This window comes from Equus caballus, chromosome 23 (genome assembly GCF_041296265.1).
Source record: "Equus caballus isolate H_3958 breed thoroughbred chromosome 23, TB-T2T, whole genome shotgun sequence".
Taxonomy (NCBI): Eukaryota; Metazoa; Chordata; class Mammalia; order Perissodactyla; family Equidae; genus Equus; species Equus caballus.
In genome coordinates this window covers 12,599,905-12,626,405 of record NC_091706.1, presented here as the reverse complement: position 1 = coordinate 12,626,405, position 26,501 = coordinate 12,599,905, and the positions used below count along the sequence as shown (strand labels likewise).

Below are 26,501 nucleotides of genomic sequence, written 5' to 3'. Positions count from 1 at the left end.
TAAAGGACAACGGTACCAATAAAACCAGAGGAACTAGGGAGTCAATCGCCTTTAGCACAGACACTCTACTCTTCAGGAAGTGCTTCAGTCAGTTTACAGACAACTCTATCCAACACTCCATCAATATCTACCAGTAACCTCACCACAATCTCTTAACGTAGTTAAGATTTTGTCCAGAAAAATAAGGCACTCATCCATGCCCACCTGCTTCTCCTTTTTGGCTACTCTGAGCCATTACAAAGGGAAAAACTTTTGGAATTAGGTAAGATAAAAATTAACTTAATTGTGATCCTTCTAGGCTGCCAAACACCTGTGCCTATCTGCATGGTACTTATTTGGTCCCTCAATGGATCAGCTTGCTACTGGAGCCACTGTTAATTGCCTGCCTTGGCTGGTTTTCACACTGTAATACTAATTATCTGAAAGATTAAACTGCACACTTTAAATTTTTAATTCTTGCACAAACTTTACGATTTTAGAGTATTACAGCACCACTAAACTAACAACAAGGAAAAGGGCATCCTTTTCAGCTAGAAACGTTTTAGACGTTACTGTCTGAATTGGTTAGAATTACTGAGGTGTGCTTTATGCTGGCCTTCACGAGGACTGGCCATAAGGTCTCACAAGTCTTTTTGTTCTGTAAGCTTCTGAATTTAAAAGCTGCTCTTCTAAAGGTGGAAAAGGTCTCCATCCAACCTAGAAAATGACTTTACCAATAGCTCATTGGCAATACTCAGGAAGAAGAAAACCAATTGCCCCCTGGGCAAGCAGCACCGGCATCCCCGAACTTGTCAGACATGCTGATGCTCAGGCTCCGCCCCAGACCCACGGAGCCAGGAGTTCTAGGGCTGGTGCCAGGCAATCTTTGTTCTAACAGTCCTCCAAGTGATCGTGATATATGCTCAAGTTTAAGAGCTACTGACCTACAGAATCAACACAAACACTTGATTTTCACGCAACAAGGAACATTTTTAGATAGAGAAGCTAAGGTGGGAAAATGAAGTAGTTTAGCCTAAATCAAAATCAAAATTACCAGTGGGGGAAAAAAAAATCAAAATCACCAGTGGAAATAGGAGGAACTCTCAAATTGCATCCCAATGTTTTTAACCACGTCTCCTCAGCTGACTATTTTTATTATCTTCTTAACCTACTGATAATTCTTTGCCAATCAAGTTAAAGGCATGCTGATTCTGTCTGTGGGACAACTTGATGCATTTACTCAATGCATATTTTTTGAGAACCTACTGTGGGTGAAGCCCTGCTCTAGTAAACGATGATTCGACAAGATTTCATCTGGGCTCAGCTAAAGTTCTGCCTCATACACTGTACAATCTGAATAGACAAGAATTGTTCTTTATTCACTCATGTTCATTTCATTTACACCTCCGACTTTAAACACACCTAACACCTCCTTCTTCCCATCCAAGCAATCAGGCTTCTTTAAAAGGGGAGAATAGCACCTACAAATCTGGATCTAAGCATTTGCGTGTGTATGGTGGAGGGACCCTTGCCAATAAGATCATTTAACAAACTTGGAAAAGCAGATAGAATCAATGAAGGAGGGTTGTCTAGAAACTACAATGTCAAATAGTAGTTTAAAAAATAACAGCTTTCACAGTAGCTTGTATTTTTAATAGTTAAAAACTGCAAATAACCCCAGTGTCCCTCAAAAGGACAATGGGCAAACAAAACGTGGTATATTCATAGAATAGAATGCTACGTAAGCGATAAAAATAGGATGAACTACCAACACCTGGCAGCGCGCATGGATAAATCTCACAGACAGTATGTATTTAAAAAGCTGGGTCCCAGCTCTCCAAGACTGCATACTGGATGATTCCACGGATATGAAGTTCAGAGGTAGAAAAACTAACTGCTGGTGGTGGAAGTCGTAGCGGCAGTCACTGACTGAAAAGGGGTGGAAGGGACTCTTCAGGGGTGCTGGCAACGTTCTGTACCTTGAATAGTAGTTACATATACACACACTGAAGTTTACTGTGCTATACACATAATATTAGCAGGTCTTGTAACTGTATGTAAGCTATACATCAGTTTAAAAAAAGAAAAGATTTTGAATGTTCAACAAATGTTAGCTCAGGACTAGGCACCACTCCAAGGTTTATACGCAGGATGTTACTTAATCCTCACAACTCCATTAGGAAGATACTACTACTGTTCCCGTTTACAGACTAGGAAACTAAGGCTCACACTCAGAAAGAACCATAGAGCCATGAGTGGCAGAGCTGAGAGTCCAACTCCCAACTGCCTGAGGTCAACGGCCAAGATATTAACAGCTATGCAGTACTATTCTTCAAGAACACAGAGAGCAGAGACAAAAAAACCAACTAAGAAGCAAACGAGTACTACAGGAATACCAAAGCAGCACATGTTCTTCATAACAAGGATCCTAAGGCATTCGGAAAACACTGAACTACAGCTTACACTATTTTTTCACTTAGAGAGGCAGAGAAATATCTAATATAATTCATTAAGAAATCATATACATATGTATACATACATATTTAAACTCAGTGGCTGAAGAATTATATCTAAGTTGATTAAATATTGCTATGGAGCATAAAAAGAGGTTATTAAATGTACACAAATGCTATGCATGCACAATCCCTCGTTAACAATACTTTGTTAGCAATTATATTTATTCTATGCACTTGAAGTGGCATGGATAAAAGACAACAATGTAATTTCTTTCAAAATATTACCAGGCTTTATTAATTCTGATGGGCCTACTTTCTAATTAGTCAGTTCTATAGAAAATGTAAATGTGGTATACATTTCTATAGTAAAATGTGGTGAAGCACCAGGTGTTTTTTTGTTTGTTCGTTTTTTGCTGGGGAAAATTGGCCTTGAGCTCACATCTGTGCCAATCTTCCTCTATTTTGTACGTGAGTTGCCACCACAGCATGGCTAGCGATGAGTGGTATAGGTCTGCACCTGGGAGCTGAACCAGGGCCACCAAAGCGGCACGTGCCAAACTTAACTACTAGGCCATGGGGCCGGCACCAGATTTTTAAATCTGTCATAGGTCAATACTTTTGTAAAATACAATAATATTGTACCATTACATACTCAAAGTAATGCAATAATCTTATATTAGAAAAATGGAAGGAAAAACTACATAAAATACAAGCTCAAATATTCTATTATTTGATTCCACAGACATAAAAATACTCTATTAAATTACAATAAAAGTTTCTAAAATCTTCCTGTCGATTCCTGTACTTATCACAGACCAGCTTGAGTTCATCGGCCACACTTGGAGAAACAGTGCTTTAGATAAACCAAGTAGCCGGCAACCACAACTGAAGAGATTTCAAATTTCACAAACCTGAACTGTTTCTAGCTAAGTCCTGTTTTCTACAGAATTACTGACTTTTGCTCCTGGGACCAGAAGTAACTAACTTTATTTCTCAGTGCCAGACACCAATAATTTTAGCCCCTGTATTTAAATTTACACAAAATCTCTTTTCCATCAACAGTGTTCCATGCATCCTTACGTGGATTATGTGAAGTGTGTGAGCTTCATCCTATTTCAGGACCTTGTATTATAATCTTTAAGAATGGCACTATTATAAAGGAGTGCCAACATAAGAGTTCTGTGGAACAAAACTGTCACTGTATAGTAACGTGCCTGTGACTCAGGGAACACAATACGAGCATTTCTTCTAAAGGAAGTACGTGGTAGCTGTTATATTACAGGTTGAGAAAGAAAGTGGAAAAAAAAAGAAGTTAAAAAAAAAAAGAAAGAAAGAAAGTGGAGAACACCACACTTTAGAAACTTCATCCTACCCACCTCAAATAACAGAATACTTAAGATGATCCATGAGCTAAGAAGAAAGGGGCTGATACTGAGGTCAAAGCAATTCTTCTAATTTGCTAAATCACTAACACACAGTCTCCAGTGCAAAATATAACTGAACTCTGCAGTCTGTCCTAACAAATCTGTATTTCATGGAATAAGTCCATGGACGGTCTGATGTGGTTCTTTAAGGAGATTCTGCCTAAGGTTAGGAAGACCCACCCCAAAGCTAGTCCACAATGAGGTCAGATGCATAACCTTCAGGCATTCAAGGGATATGCAATAATCCTAAAACTATTAACTAATTTGTGAGTGGAAGAATAACGCAATATTTGAAATTACCAATACAGTATGCAACGAGTAAAATTATTTCACACATTTATTACCCATTAAGCACTATACAGGTATTTAGATTATATAGCTAAATCAAGTATTTTCAGAAACAGGTAGGGAAACTTTTAGAACTTCATTTGACTTTAAAAAAAAAAAGTTTTTTCAAAATATCTTCAACACAATCACGTGGTAAGTTTGAGATGAGGACGAGGATGTTAGCCATTTAGGGAAGACCTTACGTATCTACCACCTTTATGACACAGCCGTTTAGTTTTTCAAGGAGTGGTGCTACATTAGCAACTTCATTCACTCTATCTCTGCTGGCGGTGCCTCTAGAAAAAAGGGGTTCACCTTTGCCCAGAAAATCACTGATTATTGGGAAAACTTATTTCTTAACTCCTCAGGACCCAAACTCTCAGTGGTAGTTTAGAGTTTCCCAACTCCAGGCTTCTCATCTGATTTCAGAGCACTGGTTCTCGTGCAGGAGCGACTGACCACTGTCACACTACTGCCACCACCGGGGACATCTGGCAATGTCTGGAGACATTTTTGGTTTTCACAATTAACTCTGTGGGCATGGAGGTGCTACTGGCATCTAGAGGGCAGAGGCCAGGGATGCTGCTAAACATCCAACGATACACAAGACAGACAAGTAACCTAGATCTATGATGTTACTTGAACCCACCCTAAAATGACTATTTACCAGGTCTTCTTTTTTCAGAAACAACTACACCAAGATATTTCTGGCAAGGGCCTGATTAAATGAATCTACCATATCATTCTTATATTTACCTGAAAGGAATATAGGATGTATCTCCAAACATTAATATTCTATATGCTTCTTCCGGTGTTCTCCCCAAATATATAACCTACATTTGAAAAGAGAAGAAAAAGGCAATTTACTTCTAAATGAAGATATAGTGCTGTCATTGTGAAGGTTTGTACAATTTCTAGCCAGTCAACTGAGCCTGGTTCTCCAGCCTTCCAAAGGATGCTCTGAGTCCCCAGCATCCCGTCAGTGAATTCCTTTTTGTTTCAATCTGTTGTCACTGGTCTGGTTTCTGTTGCTTGCAAAAGGAGTGCTGATCAACAACTTTTCACAACAACGGTTTTGTGGTAACAAGTATAGCATTTTAAAGAGATTTTCTACATAAGAATGTTAGACGGAGCACATGCTGCAACCTCATCTCCTTCAACCACTGAAATGACGGTAAAGAAGTCTGGGGGGACGGGGTTGGGGGACGGGTCGAGAGGGACAGAGCAGAACAAAGATTTTGATTAACTCTATCCATTTAGATTTAACTACTTATAATACTGTACAGGTTCCCCATAAAACTGCATTTACTTCCTATTCTCATTTGCTTCTTTTATCTTCAGAACTATGTATGCTTCAATTTTCAGCTGGAAGAATACTTCAAGTAGATTCTTCAGCATTTCAGGTCCATAGTTGGTATTCCTTGCATTTCCAAAAGTTTGTTTTCTGCCCTGACACTTAGTGACTATGTATACGATTTTTGGTCTGCAGTCCTTTCTCTCCACAGTTTATAGATGTTGTTCCACTGTCTTTTCATTTCTAGTGTTGCAGAAGCATTTTACTAGTCTCATTCTCTCCTCCTCCTCCTTCTCTCAAGTAACCTGTTCATTCTATCTGAAGGCACAAGTCTTTGTCCAACTCAGAATCCTTCTACAGGGCAGGGCATTTCAACTCACACATGCAGGGGTTGGGGAGAGGCCACAAGCATCAGATTTGGCAAATATCACCAAAATCAATTCTAAAGCCTACTTTGGGCTAATACACTTTAAATTATGACTAACAAAAAGAAATCACTAAAAAAGTTAGTCACAAACTTTTTGTCTCCATTACTTAATATTATATATATGAATTATTTCCTCAACCAAATTGTGAGCATTCTGAAGTGAAGACCCATGTCCTCTATTTCATTGTAACTCCTGGTTCATACATTATATGTGGACTCTGATTCAATGCTAATTCACTGACTTTAAATCTTATGCCAGCCCTGGTGGTCTAGTGGTTAAGATTCAGCACTCCCACCGCTGCAGCCCGGTTCATTTCCCAGTCAGGGAACCATACCACCCATCTGTTGGTTATCACACTGTGGTGGCCATGTGTTTCTGTGATGCTGAAAGCTACGCCACCCAGATTTCAAACACCAGCAGGGTCACCCATGGTGGACAGGCTTCAGCAGAGCTTCCAGACTAAGACGGAGTAGGAAGAAAGATCTAGCTACCCACTTCTGAAAAAACTGGCCATGAAAACCCTATGAATAGCAGCGAAGCATGGCCTGATGTAGTACAAGAAGGTGAGAGGATAGTGCAAAAAGACTAGGCAAGGTTCCACTCTGTTGTACACAGGGTCGCTAGAAGTCGGAATCAATTCAACAGCCCTAACAACAAAAATCTACTTATAATAGTAAGGAAAATTTTAAATAATTAATAAAAAGTTGATGTAAATATTAAAATATCATTGAATTAAGAGAAATTATAAAAATGAAAGATCCAGCAAGGATCTCTGAAACTTAGAAGGACATATCCTAAAACTAGTCAAAGCAGTTGACTCAGCTTCCAGAGGACATTTTTTCAATTTTCTGTTTTAAGACTTATAAATGGAAATTTATGAAAATTTTTCCCACTGTCTAGCCTGTTTCTCAATACGATTTCATCCCATTTACTCCAAAAAGAATACAAAACTATAATTAAATATACAGAATCTTTTTCTAACATTTATTTATCTATACCAGCATACAAACCCACAAAAGGTAAAACAAAGAATAATCAATTCCAAGATTAAAGGAAAGCTTTGTTACCTAGGATCAAACAAATTTTCAAGTACAATATTACTGACTCATAGAACACTGTAATTTGTCACGAATTAACCAAAAAAGGTCATCCATTGTCTCACTCAACACATTATATTTGTCTATACATTCTTACTCTACACTTATATGCATTAAGCACGAAAAATTAAAAATTTTTCAAATCCAGCCCCCTTTTTTCCCCCCAAATGTCTTCATTCTCTTCTAGTCTCCAACATGCTCTTTCCCTTCTAAGACTTACTAGATAGCATCATAAAGTCTTGTCTTTTCTCCATTCTATTTTAGGATTTCCTAGCAGACCCTGCCCCAATATCCCTAAAACCAAAAAGACAAAACCAAATCAAAACTCCCCTTGAGGCCAAAGAGCGTGAAAAAGGGTGTGATTCATTTGTGTATATGTACATAATTTAAATTAATTAATTAAATGAACCCCAGAGACCTCTTTTAGATTCTCCCTAAACTTTCTCTCAAATTATATAAATTTTTCCTTAAGCACCAGACTAAAGATAATTCCTTCTACTCAAGATTGCAGTTCTTTGGTTTTTTAATTACTAAAATTGCAATGGTATTATTTCCTTCTGACTTTCGAAACAAAAATAGTCTCTAATACATGAAATAATTGTGGGTTAGCCTTGGAACACAAGTTCAATTCAAAGAACACAAGAATAGTGTAACATTTTTTCTTATGGAGGAACAAAACCTAAATTCCTAGTGATGAACTTTTAAAAAATGTAATTTTTAAATCCAGTTGGGAAATGCTTGTACATAAATAGATACTATTAGGTAATGAGACAAGTTGAAGGAAATTTATAGGTTTAGAATAAGTCTATTTACTTAATGCTACGGTCTGAACATTTGTATCCCACCCAAAACTCACATATGGAAATACTAACCCCCAAATGGTGATGGCAGTATCAGATGAAGCCTTCGGGAGGTGGTTAGCTGTAAGGGTGGAGCTCTCATGAATGGGATTAGTGTCTTGTAAAAGAGGGTCCAGAGAGATCTCTAGCCCCTTCCACCATGTGACAGCCCTCACCAGACCTCTCCATCACCCGGCTCTCAGACTTTCAGCCTCCAGAACTGTGAGAAATGAATTTCTGCTGTTTATAAGCCTCCTAGTCTCTGGTATTTTGTTACAGCAGCCCAAAAGGACCAAGACACACAACTATCAAAGAGATACTTGCTAACAATCTATAATTTTCAATTTTATACCCATTCATCTTCCCCAGTCAAAACAACTTCCCAAATGAAATTATTCTAATCTGTTACTTACAAAGAATCCTATAAATGGCTCCCATACTAACAGAAATTCTAAATTAGTAAACTCTAAATCAGTACAATTTTATGATCCATCACTGTGTTCCTGGCAGTTTGGAAGCTTAGGTGCTTCTCAAATTCTTTCCTGAGAAGCTATGTATATAGAATGGCCACTCTAATTCCACACTGCCATCTAAAAATAGGAAACAACAAATGATGAACAAGAGAGATATTAAACAGCTGTGGTAGCTGGCTTCCAAGACAGCCCCACTAATGCTCATCTCTTGATATTTCCACCCTCTTGTGGTCCCCTCCCATGATGAATAGGGCACCCTTGTGTAAACAACAGGATATGGCAGTCATGGCAGAGTGTGACTTCTGAGGCTAGCTCATTAAAGACTTGGCTTCCTCCTGGCTTTCTCTTGGACTCCTCACTCCAAGTGAATCAAGCTGTCATTTTGTGAGGGCCCTCAGGGACCCAGGTGGTACGGAACTGAGGCCTCTTGCCAACTACCAGCACTAACTTGCCAGGCATGTGAATGGGCCATCTCAGCCCCAGGAAAGTCTTCAGATGACTGCAGCCCACGTGGAGCCAAAAGCAGAGCCCCCCAGTTAGCCACTCCTGATACCTTCCACAGAAACCCTTTGAGGGAATATTAACTGTTGTTTGAAGTCACTAAGTGTTGGGGTAATTGTAAGGCAGCAAGAGATAATACAGTAGCACAATAAACAGTGAGTAAGGAAATGATCATTTCAGAAGTTTGTTAAAAGTGAATAAATAAAAAACCAGGTGATAAGTGCAGAGACGTAAAGGTAAGGAGGCCCCAGGGCTTAGGAAACATGAGTAAAGAGAGCCTGTCCTCATCTCTCCCCAGGGTAAGGAGTCTCTGTGAAGTAGCGAACAGCAAATCTCGCAGGAAGAAGGAAATACTGGGGCAGAAAACACTTGAGAAGTCAGTAGTGCTTTTCAATGTCACAGTACAAAGTTCTTTTTACTAACAACACTGCAGCCATTTCTAGGGCTTCCAGTACCCCATTTTTTAAATTACCATCTGCCTGCCCTAGCCCCTGTGAAATCTCTGACCTTGGATTACTGATCTATGTTTCAAAATCTAGGAGCAGCTAGCTGAGCAACGGATGAATTAGTGGACTGAAACAAAAAGATCAGAGATCATCTACAGTTTGAATCCCAACAATCCTGGTCTCAAATAATAAAACCCAATTATTTAGACACGTGCTTCTTATTTCTATTGTTATACAGAACATTTTGAAACTTAATCTATGTATTCAGCCTTTGGTACAGTTCAAAAACCCAAAACATTACACAAGTCATCATATCTAAGAGTTAAGAATAAGAAGGTATTTCAATCCCACAACAAATGTGGCAGCCTGATAAACAAGTAAACTATTTTCAAATATTCTTCATGCAGAAATGTCACAATGTTTCCAGTATTTAACTATTTTCACATCAGCTAGATGACACAGTCTTTCCTATGCCAAGAACTTGACTGATTTTTTTTTTTAAAAAGTCTCTCCCTTCAGACCAACATTGAATGTTCAAGAATCAATGCCAGTTGGAAGTATGCGTAAAAATCCAACTGCTGAATAAAAAAGGTGAGCAGAACAAAAACTATACATAATAAACAATTTTATATGATAAAGTAAGTAAATAAGATAAAATCATTTTCACAGCTCCTGTACAAATACTAATTTAAAAAAATCCTAAATCACTTTTTAAAAAGTCAGATGGCCATGTATTTCAGTGGTTTTAACTTGTCATATTACTTTTATTTATCTATATAGTAGAGGTTGATAAGTGGAAGTCCAGAGTGGCAAGCTCCTCTCTACCAAGGCAGATAGTGGACAGAGGTGAACGAACTGGCCCTGGGTATACGTGCACACAGACATATGATATGTGAAGGGGAGAGACATTTTTTTAAGACAAAGCAAAAGTCTTGATTTTTTTAAATGAAATCTCCTAATTTTTAAACACTGGCAAAAACAAACAAACTACTATTTATAAATACTTCGTGAGTTACATAAAGCTGTCAAGGCTACAACTTTCCAACCTGTGGTGTTGAATGCTCATCCAACATCACACTGCTTGTTATTGATGGAAGAGGGCCTACTGCTAAGGCCTCATTTATGGACAAGAAACCAACTAGCTAAAGCAAGTACTGAAATAAGGATGGGATCCAAAATTCCAGAGAGGTTAACAGACCTGCGATCAAAGATCATAAATGGCCAGAGGGCCATTTCTCTTTACTCTTTCCTAAAGTTAATACCAACGAGCAAGTATCACAGGCAGCTGAAATATCAGTCAGGTCACTAGGGTGAAAGGGAGGTAAAGCTGGGGTGAATTCGCCAGCAGCCTCTCCCTCAGGGCTTTTCCCAGGGCAGGGCCAAGTCCAGCTGGGGGCCTGTGACATCCCCTTTCTGTAGCACCCACACACCTCCTGCTACCTGGCACCTGGCTGCTATTTCCAGCTGCCCAGTGCTGTCCACCCTGCCTTTCACAGACACCCAGGAAGGGTGTGTGCCCAGGGAGGAGTGTTTACAAAGACTTTGGCTACCTTACTTGGTTTTGTCCTCTGGTCTCTGTTGCACGTCTAGACTGTGTTTGCTGAACTGAAATCTTACCAACTGCTTCCAGGTCCTCTCCCCTCTGTTCCCCTTGTCTTAATTTCTCATCTGATCTCTTCACCCTGTAGCCAGTTTAATCCAGCATTCTCTGGGTCCAAATAATTAAATCAGTTTTTTAAAAAGTGTACCACAGGTTCAGAAGATCATCATTAAATAACAAATTAAGTCCCTGAGCTCTTATCATAACCACTGAAGCAATCTCAAATTCAATGCAATTTAGGATTCTACTCACAGATGCTGAATTAATATATCCCTAGAATCATACCTTCCAATATAAATGTTATATATTATATGTTATATATTAATATAACATATATAAATGTTATCTATTAAATGTTATATTGGAAGGTATCATACGTTTCAATATAAATGTTCAGAAGGTAAGCCATTCTCAGGCTATAAAAATTGCTTAAAAATAAAAAATAAGGGATAAATTTTGAAGAGATATCATTTAGCTCTACCAAAGTAATCTATTAAGCATTAGAGGAACACAAATTTGCAAGCTATATACCAACAGTTGGCTTGTATCATTTATTTTACATCAGAATGCTTTAACCACAGAAAAATGTTAGAAAGGACGTTTAATTTCCCAGGCTAGCCTTCAAAAGTACATTTAACCTTAGGAAGAGCTGAATACTGTACCTCTGCAAGAAAATACAAATGCTGGGGCAGCAAGATATAACCCAAGTTGATAAACCAGTAAGACAGAACGGTAATTTTCTTGTTTTTCAATATAAAAGCAGATTTAAGGAGTAATAATGAAAGACAGAAGCAGGAAAATTAAAGAGAATGACATTTAGTGACTGCTTAATTTATTCCACATACTCTACCTAAATGGAAATTAAAAGCTCAGTCTGAACTGAAAACTAAACTTCATCCACTACACAATGGCCTCTTCCAAATAACGCTTCTGCAACTAGAAATGAATGCTTGCACCTACTAGTGTAATATACACCGCCTCCACTATAAAATACACACATAAAAAATTAAAAGGAAAAAAGACAGTGATAATTATTTCTAAAATCAATTATTATGTATCGTAACTATGCTTAAAAAAACCTCTGATTACTACAATATTAATCAATTTAACAGTGAAGGTCATTGATATGCTTCATTCTTTAAAAATCTCGATTTAAAAGCTCAGTTGTAAGTTCAGCTATTTCAATTCCTGATTTTAATGGGTGCAGTAACTAAAAACGATATTTTACCATGATATGCAAGTGCAACTGCAGGAATGATTACACTCATTTTTTAATCCCATCTAGCAATGATGTACATTTGGGTAGTAAATTTCCAACTTCCCAAATGCTAATCAGATGTTGTTAAAAACTAATGGAAAGGGCTGCAAATTTTAAAAATGTTTAGCAAATGAGTTCAAAACCCACTGAAACTTTGTTTAGACGATTTTAAAGCAGGTTATAAAATTTTGTTTTGTAGCTATGAATATATCACTTTATTTTGAAAAATGGTAATTAAAGGGAAATGACTACTCATTCTACTACCTTTTCGGTAGGAAATTTAGTTGCAGGGTAACCAAAGAGCCCCAAGTGGATGAGGGGAAGTTCAACTCCCATAAAAGCCAGCCAGCTAATAAATGAAGGATGAATGAGGGGCTGGCCCCGCGGCTGAGTGGTTAAGTTCGCGGGCTCCGCTGCAGGCGGCCCAGTGTTTCATTGGTTCGAATCCTGGGCGCGGACATGGCGCTGCTCATTAAACCACACTGAGGCAGCCTCCCACATGCCACAACTAGAAGGACCCACAATGAAGAATATACAACTATGTACTGGGGGGGCTTTGGGGAGAAAAAATAAAATAAAATGTTTAAAAAAACAAAAAAATGAAGGATAAATGAAATAATTAGAAAACTGATAAGCCAAAACTCTAATAAAATGATTGACTCAGGCAAATACTATCAATTGTTGTTTAAAACACTAGATGAACGGTTGATGGGGAAATGAATATACAAGTAGTTCCAAAAATAACCCTGCACAGAATACTGTAAGTCATAAGGAGAAAACCACGCACTGAAGGGAGTCAATGGTTAGCACCTAACCCAGTGGTCATTTTTAGCATCATTAATGGTAATTTAGATATTCCATGTATTCTGATGTGATGCAACATACACCACTAATGCACAAGCCTTTAGATATAACTTCCAGCTCACAAGAAATACAGAGAATGGAGACACAAGTTAAAAGATACCACAAGGAAGAAACCAGAGAAATTCAAAAAGTGGAACAAGATAGTAGGTCTGGCCTCTTCTAAATCAGGGTTAGCAAAAAGGGATCACGTGTGAGAGAGACTAAGGGCACAACCACCACATGCAATATACGGTCCTGGACTAGACACTGGTTTGGATGTTTTGGATCAATTGGAGAAATATGAATATAATCTGGTACAAAGATGATAAAGCCTGTACCAAAATGGAAGGAAAGATCACTGACTGAAAAACGCAGGTGATAAGCTGTCCTGGTGAACCTAAAACCTACAGTGTATGTCTGTGTGTAAATAAACACACATACATATGCACAGGTCCTGCTTCTATAAATAGAAGAGCATATTTTTTTTTGAAAAAGGAAAATTTTTTAAATTTCTCAAGGGTGTAAATATAGGTTTTATAAGTGACACCATTTTTTACAACAAAACAAAGTTTCTAATTTTTACTTTTGAAATGTTCTCTTAATCATAAATTTGTTTTGAAAAGTACTTACTTTTCCACTTAAAATTTTCACCTTTACTTGAAATGACAGGTTAAGTACCACCACTGCAAAACCTGGCTAGGTAACAGTCGCTAACTTACCACAGAACAAGGCAGCAAACTTATCATTTCCTAAAATGATATGGTTTACTTTTTTGTGAAAGAAAAACTTGCAGTTATCTTTTATGTTCTTCAACTCTTCCACAGTGAGTGGTACAACAGATTTTCAGCCTCACCCGTATTTGTTAGCAAAAATTCCACCATTTCAGATATTTGGTAATCCATTTCCTAGAGCAATATAGAGCAATACTTGGAAATACACTGAAGACAAATCAATAGTCAACCCACGCATGGCGCCTGACCATATGACAAAAGGATAAAACGAGTACAGGCATGTCAATCCTACTTTAAGTATTTGAGCATTTTAAATATTTGTAAAGCCTAACCTTTTCTTTAAGATAAAAAAACAAATGGAAGTATTAACACTTTATTCTCACGCCCCCTCCACACTCCCTATTAGGTCCTTTTGTGTACACAAGGATGAATGGAGCATGATTCCTTTCAGAGACCTAGAGTTTAAAAGAACAGAAATAGATAAAGTCAGTCCATTTGGAATACTTCCTTTGTAAGAATTCTTCCTCCAGATTTCTCGTTTTTATCTTAACATTACGAGAGTACCCTCCAAGCCTTACTATCTCCAAAATTCCTCAGCAACTCCAGAAAAGGTTATCAAGCCTGGAGATCAATTTTTAGGGAATTCTCCTCACTCATCTCTACAAATCTTTAATCAGAGAATTCAACAGACTACAACCAGAGCAAAACTTCACTTACTTTGATGTATAATCTTTTGAGGCATCCATATTCTATCTTGATACTCCTTTGCTACTACTAATAAACTTCCTTTTCTTAGAAGGTTTTTCTCTTTTTTCCTCACCTAGTGTCATCACCACTCCAAGCTCCTACTTTAGCCAGCCAGTCATGGCTGAAAAGACTTTTGCTACAGCCAAGAGCTGTAACCATCCTGCCAAGCTGGCTTCTAACTGAGCAGAGGAATGAACTCAAGTGAGCGTCCAAAACTGCTTACCTGGCACTTTCCTAACCAATCAAATCAGCGATAACCTGGGAGCATAAAATCCTGGAAGGAGCTCTAAATCTAAAATATGCCAACTGTACAAAAATAAACTTTTGCATGCCAAAATACAATCATAAAGTCAAAAGGCCACACCAAACTGGGAACAAATATGCCAACACATTATCAATAAATTGCCAGGGACTTATTGCTTTTGCACTAGCAGTAAAAAAAACAGCAACAAAAGCAAGAGCCTTTAAATCTCTGTTTAAAAGAGAGATTTCTTATTTATAAAATTATCAAAGTGTTTTGTTTCAAGACAACCTTCGGTTCCCACGACGCCCTCAGCCACCCTCTGAGGGTTTCTTCACACTTCCTGAAGTCACCACGTCTGGCTCCTCAAGATCCCACCATCTTGGGAATCTATCATCTAACCAGAGACACACACACAACTGACCCAAAAGTACCCATGAGGAGCTTTGTGTGTTCTACTCAGCAGCACGCTCTCCTAAATGGAACTGCTTCAGTCCCCAGACTTTCTCCTCAGCAGTGTAAAGACTTCTGCTGGCCCACCAAGGGCCATTTCTCAGGGTTCCCTTTAATACTTTATGAGCCTCAAGAACTGTGGCTGTGTCCTTTTTTCTATAAAGCTGTCACGATTTACTCTAATCCATGGTGTTCCTCTCCACAGTGACTGGCCAAGTAGTGGGACCAAATGCCCCGGTTACACAGGCTCTTCTTTTTTCCTAAAGATTTTTGCCATTAAGCATAATAAACAATAGGAGAGATGGAGACAAACAAACAAAAACATCACATCTGAGTAAGCTTAAAACATCAAATTTTAATAGGCATAATCAATAACCTGTGTTTCATACACTCAGAGATGATATTAAACTTAAAGTTACCTCAGAAACATTTCTCTCAACTACTGTTGTGAGCACAGGTAGGAAAACGAAACCAAAAAAGGCCTTAATCACTGTTGTCAATGACAAACACAGAAAAGGAAATTCTTAGATTTTGAGGTGCAATTTCAACTAGTGCAACCAACTTTTGGTCTAATCATTGTAAATTCTAGATTATCAAACTATATACCAGAAAGTAATTTTAAAAAGGAAGAAAGCATGACAGAAGCAAATGGCAAGTTAGGGGAAGAAAGAACTTATCTAAAGAAGTCCCAAGACAATCCTTTTTTAATCCAGGAGTGTAACTATTACACTTATGGTGGGCAGGAGTAGTAGAAACATCCAATTACTCTCCCTCTCCATTGACTGGAGCAGCTAGCTTCCACACCACTGAAAAGAGGAAGGACACTCCTCTGGAGAGCTCTTAGCTTACTCAGGAAAAACTGTTGCTAAGATGCTCCTGCAGATGAATGCAGGAGGCGCTGGATAAAATTTGGCTCTAAAAAAACAAAGATCTTCCATGATATTTACAAATAAATGAAATTCATAATTCTTGTTTAAGTCCTGGCTATTTCAAAGCACACTTTCCATGACCCAAATAGACACTCAGTGTCATATGTGATCCACATAGCATGTTACTATTTTCCTACAATACTAACAGGCCATGTCCTCCTGCTAGATGTTTTGATGAGAATGGAGATGACCTTAGAATCACACATTAGTTGGGAAAAAATTGCCTGTACTCAAATGAAAAAGCACTCTTACCTCATGTGATGCCCTTTGATGTTTTTCTAAAAAAAAATTCAATTATTGGTCCTGACTCCACTTTCACAACTTCATGAAATGGATCATGAGTTAATAAAAACGCACCTTTGAGGGCATTATTTTCTAACCTTAAGTGCCATAATGCATAAAAAGGTTTTCACTAAGACGTGGTTAATTTTTTAAAAACAGACTTTTGAAGAAGAGTTTTAGTTCAGAACAGCAAAACTGAGTAGAAGGTACAGAGATCTCCTATATATCCTCCCTCCCACCACGTACGCAAAGCCATCCCCACTTGGTCAATTCTTTAAAAGCAAAACATGCTCTTTTTGGAAAGAAAGTAATTTCAAAATTCCAACTGCAAATTTAAAGTATCACTGTCGTATGTATTTTCACCAACACATTAGGAAAAGGTAGTTAAATACTTACCATATAACATCCAACAAGGAAAGCAGCATTTGCTTGTTTTCTCTCATCAGAGCCAGTAAAATGAATAATTTTTTTCCTTATCATTGTAATGGACTGCATAAAGATAAACAGCTGTTAGTATTTTCTTTTTAATTTGAAGCTTTCTAAAATTTTATGTTGTGATGGACATTAATTCCAAATCTCACAATGTATAAGCATTCATAACAGCGAGATCTTTAAACTCTGATACCAAAAAACACCATGGACCTTCCCAAAAAAGACTTATCCTTGGATTAGAATGAACGTACAAAAAAAGAGGAGGAAGGAGATACGAACAGATACCTGCTTCAAGTATAGACTGCCTCTGAAAGAACACAAGAGGCTGGAAAGGGGGGACCTCTTCTTTCCTTTATTCTACTGTTTGATTTTTTAAAAAAATCTATTGGGGGCCGGCACATGGCCGAGTGGTTGAGTTCACACACACTGCTGCAGCGGCTCAGAGTTTTACTAGGTCGAATCCCGGGCGCGGACATGGCACCGCTGGTCAGGCCATGCTGAACTGGCGTCCCACATGCCACTAGAAGGACCCACAACTAAAAATATACAACTATGTACCAGGGGGCTTTGGGGAGAAAAAGGAAACATAAAAAAAACTTTTAAAAAATCTATTCCCCAAACCTTTAAATTAAAAGGGTATATAAAAACAGGCAAAAATAATCCGTTCTGTTACAAATCAGGATAGTGAATGGGGGGGGTGGGGGTGGGGTGAGGCTGGTGTGGGGCTGCTAACGCTCTGTTCTGGATCTAACGATCAAGATGATTAGCCCACTATATTCAGTTTGTGAAAATGCATTGAGCTGTACACTCAACATCTGTATGGACATTATACCTCAATAAAAAGGTAAAAATCAAAAGGGTATGGAATTTAAAAATCAAAGGGACACAAGATCAGTTAGCACTTCCTCACCTGTGCTTCATTAACGCGAGGCGAAATGGATCTGGGCAAGGGTTAAGAACAAGCGGCGTTCAGGTCAATAAGCACGTGTTCCTTGCCTTCTGTGACTCAATTATGAATGTGTACCTATTTTCCTTTAGTTGCTTACATGGAGTAAGAGATCCAAGTTGACTTTTCAAAAAAGAAAACAAAATCCAACCAGCCACAGGGCAACACAAGCACAAGACACTCAATTCAAACTCCCAACACACTTTTAGCACTACTCATTGAGTAGCAGTAATGTTTCAATCAAACTAGATAGTCAACACTATGCAAGTTGTTCTAGTAAATGATAAAAAGTTTTAAAAAAATTAAAAAGGCACAATACATTCCTGGTTGACCCAAAGGATAAAAGTTCATAGATGGTTGAGTATGGGGGAAAAAATAATCTTTCAAAATTAAAGCAAAGGAACACAAGTCGGGGGAGAGGGAATTATTTTTAGCTTCCTAGCCCTGTATAAACAAAGGACCTGCCACTGGCAACCGGAAAAAAGAGTACAGGGAGTCGGGGTGGGTGATAAACATACAAGGCTATAAATGCTTATATTCTTATTCAAGAGAGAAATAAAATCCAGACAGAAGAGTCACCATCTCTACACAACTCCGTAATGAATACACACATAATGCAAAAAGAAACAGCGATGCTACAGCTTCCATTTTACACATTAGTAACTCATCTGACAGGTGCTTCTAACATTTACGATGTGGGGTTTTAGGTTCAATGCTCAAAGAAAAAAAATCTGCCTTACCCCTAAGCTTTCAATATAATTTAACTTTTAATTGAAAATAAACTCTATTTCTTCTGTGTAGTAGTCTGGTAAGTAATCAATTGACTAAAGGTGTTTTTAGAAAGTACCTGTCCCCAAATCCAGTATTTTCTCCTGGAGAATTTACAGTGACTAATTTGGAACTTCCACCTGCACATAAACACTTCTTACTGTGTATGATGAATAATTCAAAGTTTTTTTACAAAAACGAATGGGGTCTAAGTTCAAACTAACAGAAACACACTTTTGTAACTCAGTGATACAGGCTCAAAGTATGCCGCTTGCCCTTGCCTGCCCTGCTCCTCAAGCATCGTGTAAAGGCTCAAGGCGAAGAATCACAAGTAGATGATCACGGCAGATTCAAGGCAGAACGAGAGAAAGTAAGACGAGCGAGTTGTCCTTCATTAGTTTGCCAGCACTCCGTATCGAAGGCAGAGCAATGACCAAAGCAAGGGAAGGTTCTCTCGTCAGGTGTCAGTTCCATTAGGTCCAACAGTAAGAAGTTCACCAACTTCTACTTTGGCTTTCCAAGCAATTGAGCATTACCAATCCAAACCACAACCCAAAGACCCAAACTTAAACCATTCAATCAAAACTCTGGAAAACAAAAAGGCACACTAATGACTTTATAACAAAAACCATGTGTTATGTCCCAAACACCACTGCACTGAAAAACAGGACATTTCCTTTTCAAACACAGATATGTTTTCCTTACTTTTCTCTTCCCAAGATCAAGCTAACAATGATTACTTAAGTCAAATCTTAAATGAAAAAGACTTTACCTTTAATTTCTTATTTATCTTGCAACAATATCTGTAAACCATTGCCAGATTGAGTGGTCCAAAATCTGCGTAGAAGCTTTAAAAATGAAAAACAAAAAAGTACATGTATATTCTAGATGCTCTGAAAATAAATGCCTTTTTGGAGCTGAAAGATTAAATTAAGATAAGAAAGAATACACCAAACTGTTGTCAGTCATACAATTTAAAGGTACTGCCTTACTAGTAAAAGAAGTATTTTGGTAAACAATGCCTATTAAAAAAATAGGACAAGCGCTACAGCACCTGAATCTAACATCAAATAACTTATGAAAACACCTCTGAATCAAAAAGATGCTTTTCCACACATATTTTTCCACTGGCAAAAATACAAGATCTTACTTAGTACACTAGTTTGTATTCCATTGTACTGTAAACTATTAGAATTTCAAATACAAACTGTTAAATTTAGGAAGGTTCTTTCATTTCGATTTTCTCCCTAAGGATCTATTTTATTACCAAGAAGCTAAAAAAAAAAATCCTGCAATTATCAATCAACAGATTCCTAATTTTCCAAGGCTATCCTATTTATAAACATACCTTTAGATTCTTCAAAATAAAAAAAGTTACTAGTAATTGTTTAAAAAGCAATACTTACTTCTCATATTCAAGTTCATTATCTATGCTGAAATAATGTACATTTGATGAACTCTTTGGTCTGCTGTAGAGAATGGCAAAACAAAGGCGATCTGAAATGGAAAAATTGCAATGTTCCTTCCTTAAGGTTATTAAAAAACATTTCCTATATCATGATGCAACTCGTCTCGGATAAAGTCAACTTTTTATTTTTTTTTCATTCATGTTTCAGAAGGTAAGGCTGCCACTGGGTAATTTCAAAATATTCTGGCTATTTTGGGGGGTAACAATAAGCAAGCAATTGTTTTTAAAGGAGAAATTGCCTCTAACCTTAAAGTTTCAATAGTGGTAAGTGACTTTTCACATAAAGACATGGCTTGACTTCCAGAGGAAGCTCTTATCACAAAACTTTAGGTTTGTGGACTAAGACACTTCAGCAAATGGCAGCATGCATTTGATGGCTAGCCGTCAACCTAGATGACTTTCACTATGTTCCACTATGTTTTCAAGACATCCTAAAAAAACATTTCAATAAGAAAATGTATTTTTTAAAAAAATAGGAGAGAAAGAACGCTATCGAAATTGCTTCAAAATTAACACATACGGCTACAGAACACAAACAGCAAAACAAACCATATGTTTATCCAACTGTTCTTAGGGATCACTACTTGTTTTAATTTGGAGTAACTACTTTTGTAGTGATTTTTAGACTAATGACAAGGAAAGCAATGAGAGGCTTCCGCATGCCCAGTGTGAGATGAACTTGCGCTGCATGTACGCAGTTAGGCTGCCCTGAGGTTTGGCAAGAATGGGAAAGGGCAGCAACGCTCAGAGGCTCCACCCTTCCTCCCCCGCCCCGCCCCGCCCCGCCCAGTTGCCTAAAACCCTCGGTGAAGCAGTCATCCGCAGTACATAGTAGGAGCAGTAACACCAGCGGTGCCGGTGGGACACTTACACTGAAATTGCGGCAAAATCAAGTACAGCCTTTAAAACAGTAAGAAAGAAAGGACGCCAGCTGGCATCCTTTCCCCAAACGATAATTTGAACAATTTTTGTCTGCAATTCAACTTACGCAATTGCTTTACTTCCTTGTAAACTCCTCAACCAGAAATGTTTGTGGTCTCGCAACCACAAACACCCCAGTGACGACCCAGCTTACTCCCTGCCAACCGCAAGCGACCCTTGACCCCCAGGCTCAGGGCCCAGGGTTTTGCTCCCGCAGGTCCGGAGCTCCGCTCCCCTACCGGCCAGGGGGTGGGCACCCGAGGGTCCCCGCCGCGCACGTCCGTGCGGACGCGTCCCAGCCTCCCCGCGGGGCCCGTGGTCCTGGAGGCCCCCCGCGCCCGGGAGACGGCGCCGCAGCCCCCACTCACCTCGGATCACCTCGGCCACCACGGGGGGCCCCGCGCCCTCCCGGCTCATGACTCCGCGGCATCCGGAGGGCGGGCTGCGCTGGGGACAGCCCGCCGAGAGGCGGCGCCGCCCACACCCCGCGGCTCGCGGCGGAGTTTAAAGGGCGAGCCCACGCGGGCGGCGCCGCCCCGGAGCTCAGGACGCCCCGACGGCCCCGCCCCGGCGGCGGCGGGGAGCGCACCCCACCCGCCCGCCCGCCCGCGCCGCGGCCAGAGGCACGCGCGCCTCGGAACAGCCCGGCCGCCGCGCCGGAAGGGCTCCCCGACCGACGGGCGGCGAGGAGCTGCCGGGCGCCGCCCCCGGGGCGCCGCGCGGGCGGGCGGAGCAGCCCGTCGGCCGAGGCGCGGCCCGGCCCCCGCTGGGTGCGGAGCGGGGAGCGCGGCGGGCGCCTGCGGCACGGCCCCGGCTCAGGGGTCAGAGGTGAGCCTGGCCCCGAGGCGGCGGAGGCTGCAGAGGCCCGAGGCTGCCCCTCAGATCCGGGAGGGCGGGGCACCGCCGTCCCGCCCCAGGGCGACACCCCTGCCGGTGCCTTCTCGGCCGGCGCGCCTAGCGCGGTCTTCGGCGGAGCCCTCAAGATCAGCACGGCCCCCGTTTTCTCCCACGTAATGGTGCTGCGATTGTGACCGCGCTCACGCCCTCCGGTATTTTTCCAAGTTTCCTACAGAAAAGCGTCATTTGGATAATCCCTGAAAACCTGCCCAAGGCTCCCCGTGAACGGAGCAGCACCGCGGCAGCGCCCGCCCGGAGGCCGCCCCGGAAGCGGAGGCCGCGCACGCCCCGGCGAGGAGGCCCTTCTGCGGCCGAGCCGAGGCCGAGCCGACCGCGCCGGGGACGCACGTCTTTGAAAGGTCTTCCCGGCCACAGACAACAGAGCCAGGAGAGAAACTGAAAGTATTTTAAATTCACCGCAAGAAGACGCCCAGCTCCAACTTTGTTATTGCAAAATAACAAAAATGCAAATTAAACTACAAGGTGCAGTTTTTCCCCCAGACCGGCAGAAACCGCAGGGCCGAGCCGAGGCCCGGCTGTGTCCGCCCCGTGGCCTGGCTGTGTCCCGGTTGGGTCCACACTGTGGCCCGGCTCTGGCCGTGCCGTGTCCGCGCTGTGGCCCGGCTGTGTCCGCACTGTGGCCTGGCTGTGGCCCGGCTGTGTCCGCTTGGTGGCCCGGTTGTGTCTGCACTGTGGCCCGGCTGTGGCCGGGCTGTGTCCGCACTGTGGCCGGGCTGTGTCTGCCCCGTGGCCTGGCTGTGGCCGTGCTGTGTCCGCACTGTGGCCCGGCTGTGTCCGCCCCGTGGCCTGGCTGTGGCCGGGCGCACCCTGCCAGCTCAGGAGGCCTCCCCCGGCGCACGCGGAGCAACGGGCAGCGCCTCCAAGGCTGAAATCGAACCCTGCATCTGCATGTGCCGTGTCTAAGGCACAGACACACGTGTATACGGCTGCGTGTGAAATGCAGCGCAGCAAATCTGCGGAAGCATTCACAAGAAACTGGTGGTAGTGCACGCCATTTCAAGGGGAACTGGGTGTGTGGAAGTACGGAAGGGTAAGAGATTTACGCCTTTTCCTCACTTTCAAATTTTGTACCATATATTACCTATTCAAAATTATGACACTTTTGAAAAGTAAACTTACAGGCTAATAACATTTTTCGAAAGCCAACGCTTCAAGATATGAAGTGTACAGTAGGCACAGTATAAGGCAACCTGGAAAATGTCCTTTGCACACATTTAAACAATGTAAGTGGTTAATAACCTCTTTTGGTTTCTACTATCGCTTGCAATCCAATTTCTTTTAACAAACCCAAATAAAACTGGAATCAGCTAGATGGAAGTGGGAAGAGGTTTCCCCTCCAAGTCCAAACCTGGAATTCAATTCCCTAGGGCATACCGCATGTATTACGTGGGGCTGAGGAGATCACTGATTTTTGAGGTCCAATTATCTCTGCACAATATACTCTCCGTATTTTATTGTTACAGTAATAGTGCAATAGACTTCTTACAGAAGCCAAAGTGCTGGCATGAGAGCTATTTATTAGAAATCTGGAGCTAGATATAGGGCTCTTTACAACATCTTGCTTAAAGGTTCATAATTAAACTTATAATCCTATTGTAAACCCATGTATCCTCCCTCTAATGTGTTTGTTGTCAAAAACAGAAAATTGAAGGATTGAGAGGATAAACCTTCTCACCTATATATCTGTCACATAATGTCACCCCTCCTGCTTCTTTGACTAATATGATACAGTAGAAGGAAATGAAATCTCATGATTTTAAATGTTGACAAAAACATTCAAAATCCATCCTTCAACCAAATTTGTCTGCAAATTTGGGTTTTAGGCCTCAAAATTGCTACTTTTTCCTTTAATAAATATTTGTTAGATGAAAACGTTTTCCTGCATAACAACTAGATATTTGGGGGATAATCATAAAACAGAGAGGGGTATGTTCTAAAACCAATTGAGAAATATATGTAGGAGTCAAGTGGCAATGATAATACAGTAGCTACTTTTTAATAGAAAAGATTAGGAGTATTAATCTCATTACGAGGTAGATACTCCTACTACTATCAACATTTTCCAGGAAAGGAAACCTAACCTTAAAGAGGCAAAAGTGACTAAGCTGAGCAGTCACAAAGCCTGTTGTAAAGTAGCAGAATTAGGATTTGAACACAGGCAAATTTGATTGAAGCCTGAGATCTTTAAGTCCCTGCCTTAGAGACTTGCCTTAATATAAAGCAAGAGTAATTAAAACATTATGATTTTAGCACAGCAATATACAAATATGGACTCAGGCATGTATGAAATCTCAGTGTATGAAAAAACTGATTATTTCAAATCAGGAACAAAGAAGGCCTTAATAAGGGACAAAAGTCTACATGTATGAAAAGAAAATGAGGTTCCAATCTCACATACTATGTAAAACAAATACTAGATAACATAATTTTTTAAAAGCCGTCAGATAACTATAAAAATTACAGTGAATAATTTTACAATTTAACATGGAGGGTGATTTTTAAGCATGACACAAAACTCAAGCCATAAAGGGAAAAACAAACTTTGGGGAAAATATATAATAGAGAGTTAATCATCTCAACAGATAAAAAGTATCCACGCAGCTATAGAACAACCAATAGAAAATAAAATCTATAAAGGCTATGAATAGTCAATTAAGAAAAGGAGTGGGCCTAATGGCCAAGTGGTTAAGTTCGCGCACTTTGCTTCAGCGGCCCAGGGTTTCCCCGGTTCAGATCCTGGGCTTGGACATGGCACGGCTCATCAAGCCGTGCTGAGGCGGCATCCCACATGCCACAACTAGAAGGACTCACAACTAAAAATAAACAACTATGTACCAGGGGGCTTTGGGGAGAAAAAGGAAAAATAAAATCCTAAAAAAAAAAAAAGGAAAAGAAATACAACTGGCCAATAGCATGTGAAAATAAAATTAATCTTACCAGTGGGTCAAATACAAAAGTCCATCATCATGGAGTAGATTATAGAGGAAAGAAACATAATTATCTCATTAAATACAGAAAAAGGAGTCATTAAAATCAAATCATTCCCAATTCTCTGTACAATGAGGCGGCTAAAAGAGAACTTCCTAAACCTGATAAAGATTATTTCCCAACTACCGCTTGCAAATATCATACTTCATGCTTTAACTTTATAAAAAAATTTCTACTATCAGTTACTTCTGTTTAACAATGTAATAACTGAAGTGCTAGCGGAAGCCAAAATAAGAAAAAGTCATGAGAGAGAAGAATTGGAAAGGAAGAAACAAAACTGTCCTTATTTGTACACAATGATTGTCTACCTACAAAACACAAGAGAATCTGGAGACAAACTATTAGAATAAATAAACTAATAAACTTTTGCAAAGTTTCTGGATATAGAGGATTAACACAAAAACCAAGAGTTTTCTATATACTTGTAATAACCCACTTATGAAATATAATAGGAAAAAAAGATGTGTATATCCTCTATGGATATATGGAAAGAGAAAGCAGATTTATAAATAGGAAGACTCAATATCAAAAGATGGTAATTTTCCTCCAACTAAATGCAATCCTTATCAAAATCTCAAGGGAGCTTTTTGTGGAATCTGACAAATTGATCCTAAAATCAATCTAGAAGATCACAGGGCCAAGAAGAACTGAGACCGTTTTGAAAACAAACAGGAAGGGGCCTTTGCCCTACCAAATCTTAAAACTTAGAATAATTTAGACAGTGTAGTATTGGCACAGATATAACAGACAAAAGGTAAAGACAAGCCCAGACAAAGACCATATACGAGAGAAGTGGCATTACACATCAATGGGAAAAGTAAGAATACTCAAGATGGTGTGGGGACAATTGGTTGTCCTTAGTGTCAGGGGTGAGAAGAGGAAGTTTGATCTTTATCTCACATCACACACCACCAACCCCCCAAAGATGAAAAAATCTCAGGTGGATTTAAAAGCCTAGATACGAGAAGAAAAGCTTTACAAGTTTTAGATTATAGAAAAATAACTTATGGGGGCCGGCCCTAGCAGCGCTCATCAGGCCATGCTGAGGCAGCATCCCACATGGCAGAGCCAGAAGGACCTACAACTAGAATATACAACTATGTACTGGGGGCTTTGGGGAGAAAGAAAATTAAAAAAAACAAATAAGATGGGCAACAGATGTTAGCTCAGGTGCCAATCTTTAAAAATAAAAGAACTTATAACAGTGGAACAGGGATGGATTTTTTTTTAAACAATACATAAAAGGTCCAAACAATAAAGCAAAATACTGAGAAATTTGATTACATGAAGATTTAATGCTTCTGTTCAACACAAGACCCCATAAACAAAATTTTAAAAGATAACTTACAGATTACAAGATAGGTACAATGCATAAACACAACAAAGGATTAATATTCAAAATTTACAAAAAATTATAAATCAGAGAGAAAAAAGCTAACACCCAACAAATAAAGAGGCAGAGGATGGGAGTAAGAAATTCACAGAAGAATAAAACTAATTGTCTTTCCTTGCTCCTTTTTTTTTTCTGCTTTTCTCCCCAAAGCCCCCCAGTACACAGTTGTATATTCTAGTTGTGAGTCCCTTTATTTGTGGCATGTGGGACACCGCCTCAGTGTGCCCTGATGAGCAGTGCCATGTCCACGCCCAGGATCTGGACAGGCAAAACCCCAGGCTGCGGAAGTGAAGCCCGCGATCTTAACTACTCAGCCACG

General features: G+C 40.0%; 1 protein-coding gene across 45 annotated transcripts in view; it reads right to left on the bottom strand.

The window, feature by feature from the left end:
* CDC14B (cell division cycle 14B) overlaps nucleotides 1–26,501 on the bottom strand; it is a 92,459-nt gene that overhangs the window by 35,886 nt on the left and 30,072 nt on the right. For 27 of the 45 annotated variants that reach the window (XR_011431726.1, XR_011431728.1, XR_011431727.1 and 24 more), the window contains 4 exons: nucleotides 19,901–19,991; nucleotides 19,267–19,342; nucleotides 16,745–16,837; nucleotides 4,943–5,019 (listed from right to left, as the gene is read on the bottom strand). Coding sequence is in view for 36 of the 45 variants with exons in the window: in XM_023627083.2 (XP_023482851.1) it covers nucleotides 4,943–5,019; nucleotides 16,745–16,837; nucleotides 19,267–19,342; nucleotides 19,901–19,991 (337 nt within the window). In the remaining 9 variants the exon portion in view is untranslated. Of the gene's footprint in view, nucleotides 1–4,942; nucleotides 5,020–16,744; nucleotides 16,838–19,266; nucleotides 19,343–19,900; nucleotides 19,992–21,251; nucleotides 21,476–26,501 lie in introns of those variants that run through there. The other 18 variants (XR_011431735.1, XM_023627084.2, XM_023627079.2 and 15 more) reach the window with 10 other exon arrangements.